Source organism: Trachymyrmex septentrionalis, unplaced genomic scaffold (assembly GCF_001594115.1).
Source record: "Trachymyrmex septentrionalis isolate Tsep2-gDNA-1 unplaced genomic scaffold, Tsep1.0 scaffold175, whole genome shotgun sequence".
Taxonomy (NCBI): domain Eukaryota; kingdom Metazoa; phylum Arthropoda; class Insecta; order Hymenoptera; family Formicidae; genus Trachymyrmex; species Trachymyrmex septentrionalis.
Genome location: NW_017304917.1, coordinates 254,674 through 280,889, shown reverse-complemented (window position 1 = coordinate 280,889; position 26,216 = coordinate 254,674). Strand labels below are relative to the sequence as shown.

Sequence of the window (26,216 nt, the reverse complement as noted above, 5' to 3'; positions counted from 1 at the left end):
CATTCGACTGTAGTTGGTCAATTTCTTATGGTTTAAGGCTTAAAACACCTATTGTAAATCCGGAAAACTAAACTAGCTAGTAATCCAGCAGAAAAATAAGCATCGTGTGCCGCGAGCTCAAATGTATGTGTTTTTAATTACGCATGAAATGCATGATGTATCATTTTATCACTTTATTATTTGGTGAACAACAAGGACAAATGATGCAGTATGCGCTTAAGTCTGAATGTACAATAGGTGTTTTAAGCCTTAAACCGTAAGTCGAATGCGAGGAGAATAATTAATTGTGATTCGTCCATTTCTTATTCCTTAAGGCTTAAAAATCTATTATAATGCGGTCATAATAAAAGGAATAAGGATTCCAACCTATCAGAAACCGTGTATTCTAGTGTATCCAATATCTGATAGGTTGAAAACCTTCCTTATTCCTAATTCTTTATTCTTTCTATTGTGGCTGCATCTTAAATCTCCCACGTTAGAATCTTGTCATCATATGTGTTACAGTCGAATGACAGATGAATGCTCGACTGTAATTGGTTGGTTCTTACATTTTGATCCGGTTTAAACCTTCGATGGAAATTAAGTCAGTGTCAGCATCGCAGCTAATATGGTGGCAAGATTCTAATCCAGCCAGCAATTCAGCTGAAAAACAAGCATCATGTGTTGCAGGTTTTACACAGCCGCAATATATAGAAAGAAATCATCCAATCATATTTCTTTTATAAAATCGCTCTTATAAATCGTAAAATTTGATTGGATAGTTTTCTTATGCATACGTTTATGTGTAAGCAAGTTGTGTGGATATGAAATAAATTCCTGAAAGCAGCCCAAAAGATTGGACTGGCGGCAATTTGGCAAAGCAAACGCTAAGTGGTAACGAGCCCTTCTGTCTGTTACTTGCAGTCTCACTCAATCTCGTGTCACTTTAGTCACTTGGTGTTCGTTCTTCGGCAGGTCTCTGCCGAGACTCCTGTACTTCGTAACTGGTCTGTACGTACTTTCATATGTATACTTACGGGCAAAAAAAGAAAATCCTTGCTTGCGATCTAATCTAACTAGTTACACTGAACAAATGCTTTTCTCAGGTGTAAACGCGAGTTACAGGAATCACAATGTTATCCTGGATACAAGAAGCAGCAAAAATGAATCCATTTTCATCGCCGTTTATGACAGTCAAGTGCCAGGCATTGGAGAATGGTGCTCGGCCGCTCGTTCCGAATCGAAATATCGTTGCCGCTTCCGTCGAGGAAAGTGGTTAGTAATATTATCTTCCTTCTCGCTTTGATTGTGAGTAAAACGAGCAATTCTTTCCAATCGAGAGGTTATACAGCTTTCATGTGATATCCAACATCTTGTGGAGCGAGCTTGTTTGTACTAGGAATAGTTACTGATGTCCCAAGGATTTTTTTTTGCCCTTATTATTTGTATGAAATGATCCATTTGATAAGACACACCATTTTTTCTATTTGACAATCGCGTTACATAATCCGAAGTGTTTCATCTGAAACATGATCGAATGTCGTTCCATTGACAAATTCGTATTTGAAGGTCGCTCGATTTCTCATCGATGTTCACGAGAGCTTTTGTTTTATTTTGTTTGCTTTTTTTTAATATCCATATGATTTAAAACAACTTTGGCCAAAATTCTAATTAATTTACAATTAATCCACTTTTATCAATATAGATTAACTTTAATTGATTTATTGAATTTACTATTTTTTTAATTCCTAAAACTAGAAGAATATAAAAAATTACATATATAAAACTGATATTAAAGTTAACTTATATTGATAGAAATGGACATAATTCAATCTAGCACAGACTTGAAGTAATGTCTTTGCACCATTCAGTCTATCTATAGTCTTTCTTCTCATTATTAAAGAAAATATTTAGTTTCTTAACAAAGCTACAGCTATATAAAATAAAATAATAGATATTGATAGATTAATCACCATTAAGTTAATGAATGTTTGTTCGAAATTATTCTTAAAAAATAACAGTGTGCTCCACTGTTCCTTACTCCACGACTTCTCGCGGTAGATTATAATACATTTTTATAAATTGTATAACTAGAAAATGTAAAACTGACGTTTCATCAAACATTTCACATACATATGTCATATTTGTATATGTGCTGTGCAATGTATTATTAAATTTCTGTTCCTATGTTAAAAGAAGATTACAAATTACATGATCTTTATGTGAGAATTTTAACATTTTACATAGCAAAAAAATTTGATTTAAAAGTGTGGATGTCGTGAATTGTATAAGGTGCGGCCATTGTTAACCATTGTGCTATCGGCACATTATACAAAATATCTTTTTAGTCTTGGCGAAACAAGGCGAAACGATAGGAATAATTCGCTCGCATGAGATATAAATCATTTCTTACTTGGTTTATTTAAGCGTAGTATGCTTTATGTTGATCGTGCTTTCAAAGCGTGTTTTCTTTAGATCAAGCAAGTAAAGCAAAAGAGACAAATCCAGTTAAACTTAGAATCCGCGCCAAGAAGAGTGCTCGATTAATCAGCTGATCGAAAGAATCCCTTGAAATGCTTACGAATATCTCAATATTTAAAAATGACATTTTTAAATTTTGAATATATTATTAATTTATTCTTCGTTTAAACAAATTTAAATTGTCCACTCCATTAGCTCCAAGTGAAAATGGAGAAGGATTCTGCAATAAAAATTATAAGATATTTATTCAAAAAGATATTTTTAGGTACTTTTTTTACCAAAGATAAAACTGTATTTATAATTATACTATTATGTATTTAAAAAACAATTTATTACATTTTGTTTTAAAGTTTAATAACATGTATATGATATACTATGCATGCTTGAAGCATTTGCCTGGATCAAGTCTAAGTTTTGTTTCACATTAAATATCACTCGGATGTGAAAAATTTAAATTTACTAAATTTAACGATGTAATAACGGGACTACACAAACAAAATATTATCTATTAATATAATATATCATGTAATAGGCATAAAAAAATTCTTTTTTTAATTAGAAAAAATATAGAAGAAAATTTATACCTAATAATTTTAGAGTTTATCGAAGCTAAACGTACTGCTGAAATGAAATATGTATTAATAAAAGTCTTGTAGATCTACGACATTATAGCCTAGTTCCACAACCTTGCTTTAAGAGGTCCTAAGTTGTAAGTGACGATATATCGCGGTCAGAAAACTTATGCTTTTAGAATTGGATTTTGCTGAAGTCGATTTGCTTAAGTACAGTTAAAGACTAGAGACTGCTCAAAAATAGTTTAAAGACTAATCATAAGATTAATCACTTAACCTCTTTCGGCTTATGGCGTAGGGCATCTTAAAGCAAGGTTGTGAACTGACTTATACCAGAGTTCTACCGTCGGATTTTCCGAAAAATACATAGAAGAATTAAAAATCAATACGATGTTTCATATATTTCCAGATAGTTGCGAATTTGGATCAAATCATTATTTCCTACTATGCGGTCTCGGAGGCATTTTATCCTGTGGTATCACTCACACCGGTATCACTCCCTTAGATTTAGTCAAATGCCGAATTCAAGTGGATCCTCAAAAATACAAATCAGTGTTCAATGGATTTCGAGTAATTTCTTACTAATTATTCACTTTCTTTTATATCTGTGGATATAATACAATATTATTATATATTTAAGATATTTATTGTGAATTCTATATGTTATAGATAACGTTTGCCGAAGATGGCACTCGAGGATTAGTGAAAGGCTGGGCGCCTACTTTCTTTGGTTACTCCATCCAGGGAATGTTTAAATTTGGTCTTTATGAAGTTTTCAAAGTTCAATATTCGACATTAATCGGCGAAGAGCTCTCTTATGAATATAGAACCTCTTTATACTTGATATCGTCGGCTTCAGCGGAATTCTTTGCAGATATTGGTTTAGCGCCATTTGAAGCCGCCAAGGTAATTGGTCATCAATAGTTTTCTATATCATTATAAACAACTACCCTGTTCTATACAACAAATTTGTTTTTAAATTACAGGTCAGGATACAGACTATGCCAGGGTATGCTAATACTTTACGACAAGCGATACCAAAGATGTATGCAGACGAGGGTCTTACTGGATTCTATAAAGGCTTAATACCGCTATGGCTGCGTCAGATTCCATATACGATGATGAAATTTGCCTGTTTTGAACGCACTGTCGAACTTCTATATAAATATGTAGTACCCAAACCTAGATCAGAATGTAGTAAATCTGAGCAGTTGGTGGTTACGTTTGCAGCTGGATATATCGCCGGTGTATTCTGCGCTATTGTATCCCATCCTGCTGATACGGTAGGTTTTGGAATACTTCTATTTGTAAAAAAAAAAAGAAGAAAAATTTGATCGATAAAGAAGCATAAAAGCCAACGCAAGGTAAATATATTCAATTTACATATATTTTGATAAACGTTTCATATATATGTAAATTGAAGTAATATATTATTGCATTGTCACCTTGCTTTTATGCTCCTTTACCGATCAAATTTGTCGATCACTTGTTCGAAAACCGTTCGAAAAACGTTATTTGAAAAGTCAAGATAAAGAAACTTTTGTTATTTAAAAGTCCAGCTATCGACTAATCTTTTATGTTCTCATGATGCATGATAAAAATTCGGACGCATTAAGAGTAAATGTAAAAAGAGAGATTAGATGACAAAATAAATGACATTGTTTCTTAAAAAAAGAAAGAATCGATTTATTGAAATACAAAGTATATTTTGATATTCATATCAATAAAAAAAAAGTAAAAAATACCTTTCTTGCTACAGTCTATTTAAGTCTGTAAAGCTAAAACTTACGTAGTAAAAAATTAAAACTCAAAATTGTTTAAAGATTTGCGGGTTATCATTATGTGTTGATATATCATTAATGCCAACATTGAACATGAGAATTTTTTGGAAGAGCAACTCCGCTACTAGGTTGTTCATTACCTTGGTAAAATATAAACATCTGTAGAAGCCTCAAAAGACGAAAAAGTCCTCATAATTATTTATATTCATTTAAACTAAAATTAATTACACATTATTATAAACAATTTTCGAATATAATCCATTAATAAAGAACATAAAGAATTAAGCTAAAAACTAGATCAATTCAAATGTTACGAAATAAAGATACCGAAAGATATCTAGGCTAGATAGACTACGTATAAACTACATAATGCTTGGACTATTTGATAACATCTTTCGATTCTTATAGTTTTAAATTGTCATTTAAATTACATTTTGAATTTATAAATGTTTGGCCAGGTGGTGTCGAAGTTGAATCAAGAGAAGGGAGCATCTGCAGGTCAAGTCTTGAAGAAGCTCGGTTTCGGTGGTGTATGGAAGGGCTTGGGACCGAGAATCATTATGATCGGTACCTTGACCGCCGCGCAATGGTTTATCTATGACGCTGTCAAGGTTTGGTTACGCATGCCCCGTCCACCACCACCTGAGATGCCAGAATCTCTCAAGAAGAAGTACGGCCTGGCATAAGCGCAAAGCGCAATGTGATAGGCACATTGCTAACCGAATCATTTCACTCGATCGTCGATTAGAAAAAGAGAAGCGTATAAAGCAACTTCAATTTCTCATATTGTACGACGTTGAACAATATGTCCTATTTTATTTTAGAATATTTATTCTGTATACAACAGCGTCAACGCAAGGCAGCACTGCCGCAAGATTAGAGAAAACAATTGTGTCTTACAAATAGAAAATATAGGATGCTAATTGTGCGAATTCTACTATCGAAGGCATAACGGGTTGCCTAAAGTAACCGTAAGCCGTGACATTGTATATAGGGTGATCGCTATAAATAAACAGGCCGATTACTCAAACACATACTATTTTGCTTAATATTTCTCCTTTTCCAAATATAACGACGATTGATAATATGACGTCGAAACATAGAGAATGCAACATTATACAAGATATATCGCTGATTAATAAAGTTGTAATGAGAAAATGGAATTTTAATTTATTAACCATATTGGATTGCAATAACAAAAATAGAATTTATCTCATGTAATGTGTACTGGGTAAGACTTTACTAGAGGCGATCTTATCAATTTCAGCAACCTTGACAAATGTGGTCAAGGTCATGATCCTGAGTAATAATCAAAAGATTTTAATTGTCGCTCGTAAAAGTTATTAACAAAAAAGTTAAATTTTACTTAAATTAAATATCGTATTATTTGTGTTCTATAATCTGTCACTACATATACATACGTTGTCATGATCAAAATATATATAAAATATAGAATAGACTAGCACTTTGCTCCAAAAAAGCTGTACCTGTGATTAATTAAAAAGCTCATCTATGTAAACTCACTATGTAAATTTATGGTGTTTGTGTAAAAATCTCGCTTTGCATAGAAAATTTTAAATTCAATTCCATATGAGTCTATAACTACGCGAAATGTGATCCCAATCCAAACTTATTTGTTCAATTTTTCGGTGGTTGAATGGTTCCACCAGAGCGGGGAGCGGGGGGGGGGGTGAACTGAATCTCACATCATTGTTGCATCCACACATACACTTTAAAACGCAAAGTGAGGCTCCACATAGATTTATGATGCTCCAAAAAATATAACACATCGGTCAATAAGTCCCCGGTCTGACACATAGAGAGCGCAACTAACACAAAAAGTACACAAGTGGTTCGAAAGAACAGACCCTTTTAGGCGTACTGTCAAATGTATATGTCATTCGGATCATTATTGTGTGAGTTATTGAAGCTTTAGTGACGCTAATTTGGTTATTTTCATAACAATGGAAAAAAAGGAATTTGTCACAAGTCGATGGCAACGATGGTTAAATTGAACGAGTTGGGCTTCGAGCTGCTCCTGCACCCACCGTATTCGCCAGATTTGGCCCCCAGCGACTATTTCCTATTCGCTGAGCTCAAAAAAATGCTCGCTGGGAAGAAATTTCGATCGGATGAGGAGGTCATCGCCGAAACTGATGCGTATTTTGAGGGTCAGCCAAAATCGTTCTACAAAACCGGCATCGAACGTTTGGAAAGGCGTTGGACTGATTGTATTGCCTTAAAAGGAAACTATATTGATGAATAAATTCGAATTTTTATGTAACACTTGTGTTTTCTTTGCTAGACCGGGGACTTATTGACCGATGTGTTACATTGTATTACTGAGAATATAAAAAAGAGAATAATTAACTTTGACTAATAATATTTTACAGCTAAAATCTATTGATTGTTACTCAGTATAATGACAAAATACATCAATTTTATTGAAATTTGTGAGTTTTACCGTATAGTGAAATAAACTAATATTTTGCATATTCTTAAGTATATAAGATTCAATAATCTAAGATATATTAGAAGTTCTTTTCGATTCGCAAATTAATAAGTAACTATATAAATCTTGATCAATAAATAAAATTTATTTTTACAAATGTAAGACACGAATTATATGTTTATTTATTAATGTAGAATTAAAAAAACAATTTTTATATATATATATATATATATATCCATATATATTGTTGAACCAATGTATGTACATATAGTGAGATAGAAGATGGAAAAACTGACCAAAAATTAACCTTGAAAACGTAAATAAAACGTGAATAAAGCAAATGTAGCAAATGTTTATATTGTAATAAGATGAAGAATCTCTAATTAAATTATATAAAGGCTTCATCAATTTATTTCGATTTAGCAAGGCAATGAAAATGAAAAACTGCATTTGTTTTGTAAGCATTATGTAGCATATTTTCGACAAATCCAATAGCGTTTTCTCTTGGGATACACTGGGTGCAACCTCGCACCGCACCAGTTGCGTGTAAGCGTTACATTCAGCTACACTACCCTAGAGTGGTGCACATCATGATGTACACTACATCATTTTATTGCGCTAAAACTCTGTCCCCGCTTGACTTCTATTTTCAAATTTTAAATGTCACGCTGACTCTACACCATCCCTTTGAGATGGTGTAACAAAATCCCACTCCGTACATAAAATTTGCACTATACCGAATAAGTTTGTTTACCACTAGCCATAGAAACACGGTACACTGTCTGAGTGTTGCACTAGTCGCGATAGCAGCCAAGAGAAAACGCTACAAGAATATTTGTCAAATGTTATTAATATTTATAAAATGTTATTAATTTTTGAGGTACTGGTGGGAAACGACAAAAAATAAAAATGTGCAAAAATATGTATATGAGAACCGAAGAAGACATAATGTGTGTCGCGGAAAAAAAATTTGCATAAGTTGAAAAATTTTAGAAGGTGAAAAATACCTTGTTTGTAAAATAACAAAAAACTTTTGTTATTGTTATGCTTCTATTTTCACTCAACAGTCAGCTATAAGTACCTAAAAAATTAGTAACATTTTAAATTTAACAAATATTCTTGGATTTGTCAAAAATATGTACACAGCTCAAAACAAATTCAGTCTTTTTCACTTTCATTGCCTTACCAAATCGGAATAAACTGATGAAGCTATTATATAATTTAGTTAGAGATTCTTTATCTTATTTACAATATGAAATCACATTTATTTTATTTAAATTTCAAGTTTGACTTTTGGCTAGTTTTTCCAACTTCTATTCCACTGTGCATACACTGATTCAATAGTATATATCGATATAATATATCAAAAATTGTTTTTTAAATTCTATTAATAACATTTGAAATTTGACAAATATTCTTGGATTTGTCGAAAATATACTGCATAGCTCACAAAACAAATTCAGTGTCTTTTTTTATTTTCATTGCCTTGCCAAATCGAAATAAATTGATGAAGCCTTTATATAATTTAGTTAGAGAGATATGCTGGCGTTATTTTATTGAGTTATTTTTTATTAAGTACTTTTCGAGTTATACTCAGTGAGAAATGACAATGGAATCGATGCCGAATCGACGTCAATTCGATGATTTCGATGTCGATTCCATTGTCATTTCTCACTGGGTAAGGCTCGAAGATTACAGTATCGCCAGCATATCTCTTCATCTTATTTACATCTTATAAAACCACATTTGCTTTATTCAAATTTTAAGGTGATTTTGGTCATTTTTCCAACTTCTATCTCATTAGTAAATGTAGTAGAATGTGATAAAAAAAAATTAATTTCAACATATAGAGCAAAATAATTCACAATTTCTCATTTCTAAGTACAGTTTATTACAAAATATCCATTGCAAGTACTTTTATATTACCTCATTTCCAATGCAATCTTTTCAATGCAATATTAATCATGTATATAACAATACTGTATTTTACATTGCATTGTACAAAATTAATAACAAAAAATATAATTCTTATAATTTCTTTGTATCATTTCACAAACAATATAAGTATCTTGCATAGAGGAAAATAACAAATATGTAGTTGCATTCTATAATTGCATATTCATTCCTCCATTACACATTAATATATTGTAATAATAGTTGTAATAAAGACATATATTTTATACATTAGGATGGGCCGAAAAAAAATTTTTGAAAATCGATTAGCAATACTCTCCAAAAGTTAGCTATGGGCTTCACCCAATATGATTTGGGTAAAATTTCATCGAAATCGATTAATATCTTTAGGTTATCCCTCGACTTAGAAATTAGTATTTATGCATTTCTTGAATACATGTGTCAAAATTTGAAAACAAAAATTTAAATTTCAATACAATTTGAGGTGCGTTCGGGCAGACGCTATTAACGTAATTTGTGTCATTCTATTCTTGTTTTACATTTAATAAACAATGAAGAATGACAGAAGTAGCATTAATAGCATCTTCCCGAACGCACCATTGTACTATTTGTTCTTTTTAGTCGCTGAACACCGAAATCCGAAGTCAAAAGTACACATTTCAAAAATGGCGGATCCAATATAATAGAATGAGTAAAAAGTGCCGAAAAGTTTTCGGGATATTTCCCAATATAATAGAATGAGTAAAAAATGCCGAAAAGTTTTCGGGATATTTCCCGATCTTGGACTTTACTCTTAATCATCCTTTGTGTAGTCATATTGAATCCGCCATTTTGAAATGTGTACTTCTGACTTCGGATTCGTATTTAGCGATCAAAAAAGAATAGATAGTACCAAATTGTATTAAAATTTCAATATTTTTTCAAATTTTGACATGTATTCAAGAAATGCATAAATACTAATTTCGAAGTCGAGAGGCAACCTGAATATTAATCGATTTCGATGAAATTTTACCCAAATCATATTAAGGCTCATAGCTATCTTTTGGGGGGTATTGCTAATTGATTTTCAGACATTTTTTTTGGCCTACCCTATTGCACACACACACACACGCGCGCGCGCGCACATCTTACTATAGTATATTAGAAATTGTATTTTTCATTATCTTGAGGCTATTTCACTTTGAAAATAAGTGATGGCATCCTGTATAGTTGCAAAGATTTTCAATGACATCTTTCCATATGTATATAAGTCACATTTCTTGATTGTTTCGAAGATAGGACTAGGACAATTGACGAAGTAAAACTTAATATTCACCTGAGTGAACTCCTCTACGATTATATGCAAGACTTGAACGCTACTGGGATCGATGTAACTCAATGCGCTCATATCCATGATTATACATTGCAATTCACATGTTTCTCTGGAGTTTTTCTCATCCAAAAAGCGATCCTCTTCGGTCAATTTTTTTCTGTACTTAATAATTTTTTGTGGACATATTCCCACAAGTTTGTATACAATGGACTTGAAATAGCTATTATTGGCGAAATTCAAAGTCCCACAGTAATGAAATATTTTTATTCCATGTATCTCTACCGCCTAAAAAGAAAAATCTATGTAAAAGCAATGTAAAAACTGATTAATAGCTGTTTTCTGATTTATTCGATATGCCTTACCGCTTTGTATCTACCCATGTCTAAATACAGATCTGTATGCGGTATATGACCCAATAAGCATGTATAAGGCCGAATAACTTGCAATAAAATCATGACCAGCGACACGAGCAATCCAGCAAGCAATCCAATGTCGATATTTATCAATATTACCACGAAAAACGTTATAATCCAAATTACAACATCGATTTTGCTTAATTTCCAAAATTTACGGAGTTGACTGATTTGTTGAAACATTCCTTTTAATGCTACCTGCATGAAAAGTCTTTAAGAATTATACGCTTTCTTAATGACAATGCGAGATTTTCTTTATAATACAATCCTACACGTACAACTATTATGGAAGCCAAGACACATCTTGGTAGAAGTTCAAAAAATGGCCCGATCCACAAAAGTATAATAAGCAATAATAAGCAAGATACAATACTCGCTATCTGCGTACGTCCCCCGACGGTTTGCTGAATAAGAGATCTACTCAAGGAAGCCGATATTGGCATGCAGGAGAAGAAAGAACCCATTACGTTACTAAGACCCTAAAATTAGAATAATTTGCCGGAATTATTAATAAAAGCTTAATAATTGTTAAAATATTAATGTCTAACCATTGCAAGAAGTTCTTGATTCGAATCTATCTCGTAATTAAGCTTTTGTGCGAATATTAACGCCATTGATACAGTGATAGTATATGAAACCATAGTTATCGCAATACTATCAACCAATACTAAGGGTAATAATTCGAAACTTGGCACTTCTGGCTTGGGCAATCTATTTAAAAAAACATAAGAATTAATATTTTAATAATATCTAAATTTTAAGTAGATATTAGAATTTTGGCAAATATTAAAATAGGATAAAATGTTAAGAGATAAAATTTTATACATATACCCCGTAGGAATATGCCCAACAGTTTCAATATCATAAATTTTTGATAAATCACAATATCGAGAGACTAATGTTCCACCAACCACTGTAATAAGTTCAATGGGTATTGGTATGCTGCATTTTTTGCTTATTCTTGGCTAATGGAATATAAATCATATGTTTAGCTTTTACAAATATCCAATTAAAGTATTAAATTAATATGCTATTTACCTTCAGATATTCATTGTTGACAACAAGAATAATAATTGATACAGTTGATACAGTTACAGCGGCTATATTGGTATTCTTTATTTCTTTAAATACATCTATAATAGTCTGAAAAGAAAAAAAAATTAAAAATCTGTTTTTCCGTTATACTAATCTGAAAACAAGTACAGTTGCGAGCAAAAAATATACATTATTTTGTCCACATAATTGTTATACATATTGTTCAACGACATAATAGATTTTATACATTTGTATAATACTATTATATTGAAAATATTTTAAAGCAATTTTCATAATATAGAGTTATACATATTCGTATCTACGCATAATGAGAAAAGTATTTTTGAAGTTGATAATTTTTTATTTTGTAACTGACAAACTAATTAATAGTACGTGTGTGTCGCACAGATATAATCACTATAATTAAAATTTGCAGTAACCCGAAAATACAATAATATCTAATAATATATTTTTACATTAGATATAATAGCTTTCTTATTTAAATGTTTATATAAGCAAAAGAAGAAAATTAATAAAATATTTTATTTTTTGAAAAAAATCGGCTCTTTTCAATGTTTTTATAATAATTTCTTTCATTTTATCTTTCATAATTAAATCTTTTTAGTACATATAGATTATTTCTAACATAAAAAAAATATGGTGTCTTTACTAGAAAATGAAATTTATAATGAAAAATTCAAATCCCACATTTTTGTTGTTACTTATTGTGCATTTACTATATAATTTATGGTATAAAGCTAATATTTCATGTGTCATACGATAAAGATTTTCAAACCTATTGATTGGTTGCAGGATAAAGAGGTTCTCTGATCTTTCTGTCCTATAGACAATCAACAAAGCTTAAAAAATTTATCATACAACAGAAACGGAAAAATGTAATATTATAATCTTACATACGAGAAATATAATTTATGTTTACTTACAAAAATCAATTTGAAATAACCTTTCTGCTTTGGCAATTTTAAACCAAGAAGATCCTTGATTTGAGATATTAAAACATAAACAGCAGCTGCTGTTGTAAAACTGTTTATTAAAGTTTCACTGAGTAAAGTCGTTACAATGCCCAATCGGAATGTATACATTATTATCTATAATGATAAGCAAATCTATTTATTTTCCCTGTCTTTTCAATTTTAAAAGAAATGCTTTCAAAGAGGCATTTACCTGAAATATTCCGACCATTAATGTCACAGCTGTTGCTACCTGCATAGGTGTATATCCATATGAGACATCTTGGAGATTTTGTAAAACAGCATCCGTAGCATTTGCAAATGTGTGTCCGACATATGGATTTGAGTAAAATGTGACTACTTTGCCAGTCATTAGGCAAACCACAGCAAAAGTTCCTGATGAGTGCCAAGAATGTTTGATTGTTCAAGGTAGTTGAATAAGTTCATATTAAGATGTATTATTTCTAACTGTTCTGTAACGGAAGTTAATCAAATAAATGTATTAACCAGGAGGGTTGCAAAATATATATATTTTTGCAACTTGGTTTTAACTCAATGTTATCTCTAACACAATTCAAATTTCATATATTCTCTTAATATCATCTGGTGTTCTTACCTATAGATACATGCTTGGACGTGCCGAAAAGGAAATATATGAAGACAGGAAAGAAGGCCATATATATGCCAACTACTGGCGGCAAATTTCCCAGAAGCGCATAAGCCATACCTTGTGGTATATGCATAATTGCTACTGTTAGGCCTGAAATAATATCAGGCAATATGTCTTCCCTCCAATTATATTGGCTAAGCCATTGTACTACTGGAACTGTCGACATTATACAAGACTGCCAGTTCTTTGACTTAACATTGTTTATCACATTCTGCATCACTGTAAATAGATTATTTGTGCTTATACCTAAATTTATGTTTTTACACACGATGTGTCTCTTACACCTCATTATAACTTACAGGATGACTTTGGTTTCTCATAATCATAATTTTGATTCAGCATTTCGTGTTCATAGAGAGGCCTTTCTAAGCGTATTTGCAGCATATTGCTTTTGTTCATGATCTACAATGGCAAACGTGATTGATTTTAACAATTGTATCTATCTCTGAGCTCAATGTCAGAACTGATGTGAGATTATCTTTTTTACTTTATACAATGTATCTGTAATCAAATCAACATTATATAACTGATATAATATCTTTGAGATTTATAATAAAATTCTCTATCTCTAGATCTACAATTCAACATTTCTTCATTTTTCACGATTACGTAACATCTTAAGCAGAATTTTCCACACACACACACACACACACGCGCGCGCGCGCGCGCGCGCGCGAGCACACACGAGCACACACACAAGCACACACACCATCTCTCTCATATTTTATATTTAATCTGCAATGATTTACGCAGAGTAAAAGATTCATCTAATGAATATATATGAACATATAATATATTATTAAATGCATCGCTCTGGTTAGTCTTTATGTTATATAATATGTATTACTACAAATATACATAGAATTTGAATAGATTATAAATATTTTTTAAACTCTGTCACCATCTCGTCTGTTTTAGCTAGTTAGCTACTCAATGAAAAGTGTAAATTTACATGTATCCCAAGTAGCACAACAACGCTTGCAAAACGCTTGCAAAGCGATTATATGGGCTTTTTTAGCGCTTTGTTAACGCTTTGTAAGTGCTATGTACTACTTGGGATGTATATACATACATATTAAAACGGATTCTTCGATTTCTTTTAATCCTCAGCAAAGAGACAATGAAATTACTAGCACGTGACTAATAATCCGACGAAGTTTCAGATGCATTGATTGGCTGTTGTGTAGAATAACAATATTTGTATTTACAACTTCAATTTAGATCTCCTAACCTACAATACCTACATATGTCTCCGCGACTTGTCAGATTTGTTTAGATTTGTCGGTGCTTTGTTAAACGTTTCGCACTATTTCTTTTTTATTTCGAATAATGTCAAATCCTGAGGTCAAAATCCAAGAGGCGTTTCATATTCTATCGCAAGAGGCAAAAGGTCTGTCTTTTTATTTTCTCCAATATTTAAGTACGCGAACTAACCTCTACAATTAATTTAACGTATGTATTGATTCCAAAAGGATTTATATAGTATTAGTATTTGATTACGTTTATATACATATTATAAGTACTCGCATTATAATTTGCGATTTTTTCGTTTAATTACATTAGTAAATATTTATGAAACAGCCATATAAATGCAAACGTAAATGTAATTTGGGTAAATATTACGTCACTCCCTCCAATGTTCCTGTCATTTTGTAAATTTGTGTATTTTCCATATTTTCATACATTTTGAAAAACAAAATTGCTTAAGTCCCATTTTTCTTTTTAATTTCGAAGTTTTTGATGTCGGTAAGTTAGATAATGATAAATCAATGAAAATTTATAATTATGCATTAGGGCTGGCAACTTACTTTGTCCGTGGATGTGGAATTTTTGACTAACGAATGGAGAGGTAGGGGGGCAGAGTACAAAATGACGATCTTTTTTTATTTATTTTATGGTCTTTGTTACTTTTTTTTCAATTGCGAATTGCGAAAAAGCACGTTCTGTCTAATGGCTTCTGCATACAGAACGCGGCAACGCTTGCCGCGCGGCGAAAATCTTGCTTGCTTGGAAGTAATGTTACATCATTTCTAGAAGTTTTGCATGGTAAGACAGACTTAAAAACATAGAATTATTGGTAGTGGGATAACTTCCGCTACGCGGCAAGCATTGCCGCATTCTGTGTGCGGGAACTATAAGGCCGATATTCATACTCAGATATATTCAAGATCGTCTTAAGTACAGTCTTAAGAAGTTGCGAACTAATCAAAGAGTTGTGCATATCGCATAATGCATAGTGCAAGGGAATCAACCAATCTAAATTCTTTTCCATGGTATGGGAGAAAAGTAAAGATTCTAATTAGTTGATTCGCTTATGCACTATGCGTTATGCATCATGCAAAAGTTTGTGCTGCGGCCTTTAGAGTATATTCACACAACTTGCAAAGCCGCATAAACGTACGCATAAAGAAAATTATCACATTTTACGTGCGCTTTATAGGATATAGCTTTATAAGAGAAATGCGATTGGATAATTCTCTTTATGCATACGCTTATGCGGCTATGCAAGTTGTGTGGATATAGCCTTAACGTCTTAAGGCTCCTGTCTAGTCGCGGCGGCCATGTCGGAATCATGACGTTAGAAGCGAAGAATGACACGTTAATTTATGTTGCGTGTCATTTTTAAGTAAAGATAATTTGGATAAAATGAAATGACGAGAACACTTGTAAAAATCGATGAAAACTGTCCTTTTCTCCTTAGATAGTCAGTTAAATGGTCGTAAAAGGCACATAAAGTGAGCCTATATTTGGGCAGAAACACGGTCCGACAGCTGTTGAAACGAGTAAAATATACCCTTTTACATATAAAATTCTAAGATAATTTTAGTTTTCATCGTAATTACGAAACAAGTCGCATTTTCACAATTAAACAAATAATAATAAGGAAATGGCACACAACATAAATTTCGTCATCAAAACGTTACTTTTCTACGCTTATAAGTTTGGCTATTTATCGTGGTGCGGCGCTGTAACATACAAACAAGCATGAATCCATGTCCGTATGCTCGCCTGCGCCGAGAGTGAAGCTGAGAGACAGCAAGCTTCTTAAATTAGTCGCTTGTTTTAAGCGATCGAAAATGCTTTCTCGGCAATCTCGGCCGCTCGGCGACACTAGGCATCAATAAGTGGGCATCCTAAATAACATAGTTTTAATAAATTGTAAAGTTTTAATAAATTGTAGTAATAGTATTCCTCCCCTTAATCCAGAATAGTATAAATCTAATCAAAACGCAACAGTTTACGAGATATTTAATTGTTTACGATTTTTCATGCGCGTTATACAGTATACCCCTACTTTGTAAACTCGAGTAACAAGAATAGTTCAGTAGAAGTAGAATTTTACCGGAAAAAATTATAAATCAGCATTTCTTTTCACGAAAGTCTCGAAAGGCCATCAGAAAAGAAATGCGTATGTTCGAGACTCGAGACTTGTGAAGAAAATACGCGAAAAAAATTGAATAGTTACAAAAAGCACGTTTTTCGCTTGTAAAACGAAAGATATTGCTTGTATGAAAAGAAAAACGGTATAAAAAAATGTAGCTATTCGAAACAATTACAAAATGAGACGTGGAACATTAAAATCGATCTATTAGTTTAGTAGAAAAAAAAAATTAAAACATTTTTTGATGAAAAAGTTTTTTTTTCACTTGCTCTCTGTTCATTAAGATTTAACGCAAAGTTTTAAAAATTTCATAAAATGTAGCCATGGGCTCGTGCTTAAGTGTGTGGCTACTGGTTTTGATTCTGTGTCATTATCGTCAACGCAAATTTCTTATTTGAGTAATCTTCTTCTTCTTCTTCGTTTTTAGTTGGTCCAACTCTCCTGGTCCAACTTACATCATTTTTGAAAAACTGGCCAAGTGAATCTCGTTAAGAGAGGGGCTCGACCAGAGGGACTTGGTCAGTCATACTAAGCACAGTTGAAGCCGGCAACGTTTTTCAAAAATGATGCAATACTCGAGGCGAGACAAAACACATTCGCTTCTTATTATAGCCTATAGACATATAACTCACGTCTTATTTGAATAATCAGGATCCTTAAGATTACTTAAGGCACCAACGAGATACTATTAAAGACCTTCAACTCTGGGCAAATTTTCGGCGGTATAAAATTTTCGGCCCCCCGAGAGCCTAAAGATAATTGAATAACGCTGACATTATCGACAATTGATATAAATTTGTTATTATTAACATAAATATTTTGCTCATGCATTATTAAATTTGTGATTTTTTATTATATAAATGTCCATAAATAAGTATGCATATTTGTAAAGCTATAATATCCTATATATTGCAGAAAAATTACAATTTTTGTTCTGCAGTTATCATCTCTATTGGTAATTAAAGTTTGACGATAACTCTGAAATCATAATTTTAAAGAATAATTAAGTATTATTGAGTTCTAAATGCATAAATACGTCTACTAAACTAATAAATCATAAAATTACTACATTATTATCAATTTTTAATTCTTAATCACTTCAATATTCTCAAGGACGCGAACTTCCGTAAGGATGTCAGTCTTTAATAGTATTTCGTCGGTGCTTAAGGGGATCCTAAGTTCGGATCTACAATAGGTATTTTAAACCTCAAGCCGTAAAAAATTGACCAATTATAATCGAATGCGACTATAGGAGAATAATCGATTGCGATTCGTCCATTTCTTATGGTTTAAAAATCTATTGTAGATCCGAACTTGATCGATAGTATAGACTTTTTTAAATTTTAAATTGTTAAAAAGTGGCTAAGAAATTTACAAAGATTAAATAATAAAGAGCATACAGAGCATACAACTAAGGATGTAAATACGTTATGTTGAGTCAGCTTAGTTTGCTTGTGTGAGTAATGTAAGAGCGCTATCGATTCAACGAAAAGGCCCGAGCGTCTCCGTGGCATGTCTCGACTGTTTTTGTTATTCGGGTCGACCGTCGCGTTGCCATGTCACTCTAACTAAACAAACAAGTTAGACTCTCGCATCGTTGCCATGCGAGTTAGTCTCGTCTCGTCTGTCCATCAATAAAGAACTATTTTTCTTCTCTCAAAAGCAAATTGAATTTAATAACCGATTCAAGCCTCAACACGTTATATATTATTTAAAAACAATTCATAACAATAAGTAGACGTTTCGGTCAAGATTTGACCTTCTTCAGTATAATAAAATAGAATACGTTAAAAATTAAAACTAAATACACAATTCGACTGATAAATGTAGCGATAGCTAGTACAAAATTTATTATTTCCTTATTATACGGAATTAATCGCAATCGATCCAAGTACAATAGATTAAGATAATAGTTAATTATTGTCGCGCTATGGATAGAAAGAATTTAATTACAAAAGTTTTTTCTTTTTCTTCAATAATATAATATACCATAATTAATTCTTCATTTAAAAAACGACGAACTCCACAACGAAGAGACACGCAAGTACCGAGTTCTATTGTAAAAACAAAAAATTTTTTATTCAATAAGTGAGTTAGTTATTGTCGTATTTTTATAAAAAACACTCAAATTAAGTAATATGCTACTGTTTAGATTCAACGCCGAGAGATATTTTAAAAAATTCATTATCCTTTTGAAAAACCAATTAAATGAACTTACGTGTATCCTGTGGTGCGGGGACTCATCTGTATAACTGAATACTGTGATAATTTAAGGTAAAGAGGGAATTTTAACTACCGTAATGCCAAAAGCCAAAAATGCTGGTCTATTTATATTAGGAAAAAGGAAAAAAGGAAGGGTAAGAAGAGGGAAAGGAAGTGGAAGATTTTAGAATGGGGCTGGAACTATTATTCAAGGAAAGGGAGATAAAGATCTGGAACCGCTCCATATCACTTTGTTTATTTAAACCATTTTTTTGCGTCTTAATATAAATCATTTCAGATACCAATCTTTTATAATGCGAGCGTTCAGAATCTAATATTTTAGTATTCACCCAGTCTATCGCGTGATCTGTGTCAATTCTGTGATTTGAGATGACTGAGAGAGAATTAACTGGTTTTTTAAAATCATTTATATGTTCTTTTAATCGCGTCTTTAATTTCCTTTTCGTCTGACCTACATACGAATAATCATAGTCCTTACAATTAATTTAGTATACGACGTTCGAAAGTTATCTTTTTTTAATTTATCTTTCCCCGTTTTTATAAACCTGTTCAAGTTGTTCATCGGTTTGTATACCAATTCGAATTGAAATTTATTAAGAGCTATGTTGAATTTCTCAGACGTTCTCTTTAAGTACGGAATAGTGAAATATTTTTTCTTTTCAGTGGAAGTGTTCATGTTAGAGTTAAGATTAATGGTGTTGTTCATTAATGGTATCGAAATTCTTTTTTCTATTAGGAATATAAATAAGTGTCCGCCGTTTTTTATCAAAAATTGGGCATTTATTGTGAAAGAACGGTACCTAATGTTTTATTCGAAGTATTGTCCATCGCTAGCCACTACTTTTTCCCATTTTTCTGGCAGCATACGGAAAAACGCTTCATCTTTGCTATCCACGAATCGACCCAATTTTTGGTATCTTCATATGATGTGAGGTGTTGCTCAGACAGGCCATGCGCCATCGATCGAAACAGGTAGTAATCAGAAGGAGCAATGTCTGGTGAATACGACGGGTGGGGGGTAAAACTTCCCAATTGAGAGTTTCCAAGTAGGTTTTGACCGGCGCCGCAACATGTGGACGAGCATTATCATGCAGAAGAATAACTTTGTCGTGTCTGGAGTAGTAGTGGGCGCGTTTTTCCTTGAGTGCTCGGCTCAATCTCATCAATTGTGTTCGATAAAGAGCCTCAGTAATGGTTTCGTTCGGTTTGAGCAACTCATAATAAACGACACCTAGCTGATCTCACCAAATACACAACATGAGCTTTTTCTCATGAATGTTCGGCTTGGCTGTCGATGTTGAAGCATGGCCAGGTGGTTCCTATGATTTCTTCTTCTTTGGGTTATCGTAGTGGATCCATTTTTCATAACCAGTGACTACACGGTGCAAAAAACCCTTTCGTTTATGCAAGCAGCATTTCACATGTGAAAATCGGCGTTCAACGTTTCTCGGCTTCAGTTCATATGGAACCCAATTTCCTTGCTTTTGAATCATTCCCAACGATTTTAAGCGATGTGAAATTGCTGGTTGAGTCACTCCTAATGTAAGTGCAAGTGCTTCTTGACCAAGTGCTCTTTGGCACGAATCTTCATCCAATAATGCGTCCAATTCCGCGTCTTCGTACATTTTCGGCCTTCCGCTACGTTCTTTGTCTTCGACGTCAAATTCACCGTTCTTAAACTTTTGAAACCACTCACGGCAACTTCTCTCACTTAAGGCAGCCTCACCATATGCTTCTACAAGCAATTGATGCGCCTCAGCTATAGATTTCTTCAAATTAAAGAAGTAAATCAAAAGCTCCCGCAAATGATCCTTATTCGGCTCAAAACTCGACATTTTCGCACGAAAAAAGATATAAGATGCTGATGCAAAATCGCTAATATTTCAAGGTTATGTTCTTGCCAGATGTCCAACCTTACAATATGACGTTTTATAGCTGACAATTTTAATTATAACATACTGGTAGCGCCATTGTTTGTCAAATGGCGGAAACTTATTTATACTCCCAATAGATAACGTTTTTATTCTATTATTTATCGTTTTAAATAAAAATTGTAAAGGATACCCGTTGCGGAGGAGAGTGTTAATTAAGGAATTGATGTTAGTGTGATGGAATTTTGGATGGGAAAGAAATAGAATCTTGTCCAATAACTCAATTACAACGCCTTTCTTGTGTATGGTAGGGTGATTGGAGAAGGAATTGAGAAATCTCCCAGAGTTGGTAGGCTTTTGTACACGTCGAAAATAATACTACTATTATCGTTTAGAAGTTTTATATCTAAAAAATTGATACCTATTTCATCGCCATAATCGACAGTAAATTTTATGCGCTCGTGGTACGAATTGAAGGAATCCAAGATGTTAGTAATAAGATTAGTAGGAGGTGCAAGCACGATATCATCAACATAACGATAATAAAAAGGTATGTGCGTGGTGAGAATATTGAAAATATTATGTTCCAAGTCTTGAATCACCAAGTCAGCCAAAATTGATGATAGAGGCGATCCCATGGGCAAACCTTGACCGAAACGTCTACTTATTGTTATGAATTGTTTTTAAATAATATATAACTTATTTACATCCTTAGTTGTGGCTGTATGCTCTTTATTATTTAACCTTTTTTAATTCCAAATTCGATAACAGTGACATGTTTGATTCATTTCTTACATTATATAATATAAATATAAATGACGTTCTGCGTGTGGATCTTTTGTAAACCTCAGCGGTAGATTTTCAGTTAGTGCTCGGTAAGATTAATCATTATTTATGTTCATTGCGAGATCGGCATCGATTACTGCTCATGTCGTTAGGTAATTACTGATGCCGTCAGATAAACGCTTATGTTGTAGATGTTTTAGTTTCTCGTATTCTAACCTAGTTATGCGATATCCCAAGCTGTCAAAACGCACGCAATTACGTCCTTTTGATCTGTACGTTCCAAGTATTCATTTGAGTTTATATTAAATTGCCTTATGGCTTGTGAGTCAGAAACAATGAGTAACATTTCTTTGTGAATTTAGTGATTTTCCGCCAATCTTCCTTCGCCATTAGTTAGTTGTCGCCAGCGCCCAGACACGTTCGATGCCACATTGGGCAGCCTCACATTGGTGACCACGACGTGATCGTGTCGCATTCCGTTTAACCTAATGTACGTTCTAACAAGCCGCAAACATGGCTAGTGGTTCAGACAATCCTCCTTCGACGATCAGGGCAGCGGTGCATCGTCGTGTATAGTTGAAGTGTCCGCGCTTGCGCGAGCGGAATCAGATCCACGCCGTTCTGGAAATCAAAGTCAAACCTATGGTTTGTACAAATGGAAGTTCAATTTCTCACCGCAGGTATAACTGTAGATGAGACGAAATACAATTACGTGATACAGTACCTTAACGACGATTCCTTGATCAAAGTTAGCGATATTGTGGTTAATCCGCTAGCGACAGATAGATACGGCGCGCTCAAAGATAGGTTAGTTAAGAGTTTCGCGTATAGCACCAAAAAGAAACTGCATAAGTTACTAAATGAGGTTGATCTAGATGACTGCCGTCCGTCGCAATTGCTCCATCGGATGAGAAATCTCGCGCAAAACGGCGTGTCAGAGGAAGTGCTTAGATCTTTATTAGGCTGATGCGCATATCACAAGTGCAGGCTATATTAACAGCTACCAAGCACGAACTCGAAGAGTTATCGCAACTAGCAGACCGAATCACAAACGTGCTATCCGCTGACGTTAACGCTGTCGCAGCAGTTACACCGACAAAAGCCAATTCGATGGATTCGCAAATGTCCGCACTTTTAGATCGAGTGAAGAAATTGGAAACTCGTTTATCGCGTAGCAAGTCACAGGCCTCGTGGGATTCTCATCGCAGAAATCGTTCAAGATTACAATCGGAGAGCAAGCTCTGCTGATATCATCGACGCTTTAGTGGCAAAGCTATCAAGTGTATGCAACTCTGCAGCTGGAAGTCAGCGATACAGGAAAACTAAAGGCCGAACTATCTCCGGCGGCAGATAGTTTGGCAGCTCGCCGTCTCATAGTTAGAGACCGTGTCACTGGTATCAAATTTTTGGTGGACACTAGAGCGGATGTCTTGACCATTCCTGTCTCAAGACGCAATCGTACTCACATTAGCGATCATAATCGTGGGTACCTTCATTATTGGCTCAGATTTTTCTAGCATGTTTCAATTTGCTGCCTGACATACGGCACAAGCATTTGATCGATGGTGCCACGTTTCTTAAAGTTTCTGCTCAGCTTATCAACAAAGTTATTCCTCGATTAACAGCGTTGCGCCGACGATTACCCATACAAAGAGATCCTAAGCAAGTTTCCTGAAATAACATCGATCACGCACAAATAAATCGCACACGGGGTGGAACATGTAATCTAAACAACGGGTTTCTCCGTGCCAAACAAAGCCAGACGACTCTGTCCAGAAAAACTCAAAGCAGCTAAACAAAAGTTTGAGTACATGATGGCTTATGTAGACCTTCTAAAAGTCCTTGCGCTAGTCCCCTATATCTCGTGCAGAAGAAGAACAGTGACTGGCGTCTGTGTGGAGATTATCACAAATTCAATGAGGTAACCTTGCCAGATCGTTATTTAATTCCGTTCTTACAAGACAGTACACATTTCCTGCATGGCAAAACCGTGTTCTTTACGGTAGATCTAGTGCGTGCATATCAACAAATTCCAGTACGCGAATCGGATATTCCTAAAACCGCAATTATTACATCGTTCAGACTTTTCGAATTCCTTATATGACATTTGGACTTCGTAACGTAGCACAAACTTTTCAAAGATTTATGGACCGGGTAATTGCAGGACTTGACTTCTTACTTATATGACTTGATGACATTTTAATCGCTTCGCAGGATGAAACGCAGCATAAAGAGCATCTAAAAATACTGTTCGACAGATTTCAACAGCATGACATAGCAATCAATCCGAATAAATGTGTTCGGACAGAAAAGTGCCAGCTTCCTGGGACATACAATTAGCGCTGAAGGCATCAAACCTTTACCCGAAAAAATCCAAACTATCGCTGAATTTCATTTTTTCCAGCTACAGTCAAAGGACTTCAACGTTTCTTAGGAAGTTTGCTCAATTCCTGTAATCGGTTTTTTAAAGATCTCGCAAGCATGCAAGCGCCATTACTAAATGCAATTTCGGGGCGTAAACGCAAGTAACACTTGTAACGTCACAACTGTACGGTAGTAGTATAAAAAGTATACATGATATTATAGTACAGCGTGCCAGTCATCAACACTGTGCCTGTATTACATACTGTGTTTAGGTATACCCAGATAGTAAAATACCTCCACGCATTGGTATGGATGAGCGGCATACTATGGGTGCGTTCGGAAAAAAGCTATTCGTGCTATTTACGAACTGTTCGCGGAGTTGCAGATAGCACTAACAAACACGATCATGATATCACTAATGGCAGCGTGTTACGTCACAACTGCGCGCTACTCCTTCCGAGGTAGTGCATAGCGTTTACAGATCCGTGAACGACCTTAGCGTTGGTAGCATTTAACATTCGTCATGGATTAATATTTGAGAGGATTCTGTTCTCGAATAACACCAAACTTTTCTCTCTTTAGAATTTCGTAAAATAAATGTATGTACGTAACGTGTGAATTTCAAATGTTATCGTAGTGAATGCAATCTCAATTTCAATCTGCAATTGATGGCTTGCCACTAGGCTGGAGTGAACGTAATTCTTGCTTGTGTATCATTTTTAACTTTTCAAAATTTCTACAGAGTTCAACTTGTGTATTCAATTTCATTACAAATGTGAAAGTCAGAGGTATCTTGTTACTGCCGATTTTTAATTCCCGCATACGGAAACAAGTTATTATACTATTGCGATATAGTGCGGCAGGATATTCCGCTGCTTAAGGTCCTTAGATGTAGATATGCTTCTTCTCAAATCGACAACGGATGCTGAAGGATTCTTTCTTTTATTTGATTAATTTATTCAGTGTAACTAATAATTTTTTTATCTAGTTTACATTGTTTATTCCGGCCTAGCGGCAATCATAATTGCAATTGAGATTGCGTTCTGTTATTCATTATGAGAAAATTAAATATTTACGTTACATATACTTTACAAAATCCTAAAAATTTAAATTATAGAGAAAAGTTTGGTCGGTGATTGAAAACAGAATCCCTTATATTAAATTAACCTCGACGAATATTAAATTTCTCTGTTAAACGCTACCAACGCTACGCTAGGATCATAGAATTTGCTAACGCTATCGCGCTATTGGTTTCACGAAGCGTTGATAGCGTTTGCCTCCATAGCGCGAATAGTGTCTCCGCGAACGCATCCTATGTGTGCCAGTACCGTACCTGTCACGTACGTGCGTATCTAAAGCTTACTGGTACACTGTACTTTTGATACGTATCGATAATGTACGCTTTAGGTACGCATGTTACCATAATTTATTAATTTTATAGACAAAATAAACAAAGTGAATGGCGAAAAAGAGTCGACGCATAATACATTTAATTAACGATATTAGTCATAAATATTATACATAAAATAAGAAGTAGAATGGCGTATATTATTAGGTGTACAAAAAAGTTCTGAGCTTTTTTTTGTAAAATTCAATCTTTATTTAAAAACAAACGAAAAAATATTAATCAGCGAAATATTCTCCGTTTGCATCAATGACCTTTTGCCATCTTTCGGGGAGCTTGCGAATTCCTTGACGATAGAAACTCACCGGCTTCGAAGCGATAAAGTCATCAATGCATTTTCGTATCTCTTCTAATCTCACGAAATGTGTATCAGCCAAATGATGCTGCAGCGACCGGAATAGGTAGTAATCGGAAGGCGCCATGTCTGGGCTATACGCCGCGTGCGGGAGAAGTTCCCAGCCTAACGCAAAGATATGCTCCTGAGTCGTTTTCGCAGCATGAGGTCGAGCATTGTCATGAAGCAAGATCACTTTACGATGTCCTTGGCCAGTAAATGGCCTCTTTTCTTCTAATGCATCGCTCAAATTGGTCAATTGTTGTTGGTA

General features: G+C 33.9%; 3 protein-coding genes across 5 annotated transcripts in view; 2 read left to right on the top strand and 1 right to left on the bottom strand.

Moving 5' to 3' along the window:
* The first annotated feature begins 835 nt into the window (after positions 1-835).
* On the top strand, positions 836-5,649 carry LOC108746513 (phosphate carrier protein, mitochondrial). 2 transcript variants are annotated; one of them, XM_018483336.1, is made up of 6 exons: positions 836-986; positions 1,086-1,254; positions 3,442-3,602; positions 3,702-3,938; positions 4,019-4,315; positions 5,272-5,649. In XM_018483336.1, the coding sequence occupies exons 2-6, from the start codon at positions 1,113-1,115 to the stop codon at positions 5,497-5,499; spliced, it is 1,065 nt and encodes a 354-aa protein (XP_018338838.1). In that variant the 5' UTR covers positions 836-986; positions 1,086-1,112; the 3' UTR covers positions 5,500-5,649. The 2 variants fall into 2 exon arrangements, with proteins under 2 accessions (XP_018338838.1, XP_018338837.1); XM_018483335.1 differs by having other exon boundaries at positions 836-990.
* Positions 5,650-9,430: 3,781 nt separating this feature from the next.
* LOC108746512 (solute carrier family 26 member 10-like) lies at positions 9,431-14,146 on the bottom strand. 2 transcript variants are annotated; one of them, XM_018483333.1, is made up of 10 exons: positions 13,880-14,146; positions 13,527-13,799; positions 13,125-13,306; positions 12,884-13,048; positions 11,943-12,047; positions 11,736-11,869; positions 11,453-11,615; positions 11,183-11,383; positions 10,854-11,102; positions 9,431-10,776 (listed from the first exon to the last, which is right to left on the bottom strand). In XM_018483333.1, the coding sequence occupies exons 1-10, from the start codon at positions 13,977-13,979 to the stop codon at positions 10,339-10,341; spliced, it is 2,010 nt and encodes a 669-aa protein (XP_018338835.1). In that variant the 5' UTR covers positions 13,980-14,146; the 3' UTR covers positions 9,431-10,338. The 2 variants fall into 2 exon arrangements, with proteins under 2 accessions (XP_018338835.1, XP_018338836.1); XM_018483334.1 differs by lacking the exon at positions 13,880-14,146 and having other exon boundaries at positions 13,125-13,378; positions 13,527-13,571.
* Positions 14,147-14,825: 679 nt separating this feature from the next.
* LOC108746514 (jmjC domain-containing protein 7) overlaps positions 14,826-26,216 on the top strand; it is a 27,758-nt gene continuing 16,367 nt past the window's right edge. Inside the window, exon 1 of the mRNA XM_018483337.1 lies at positions 14,826-14,970. Coding sequence (XP_018338839.1) covers positions 14,910-14,970 — 61 coding nt within the window. The 5' untranslated portion in view covers positions 14,826-14,909. The remainder of the gene's footprint in view (positions 14,971-26,216) is intronic.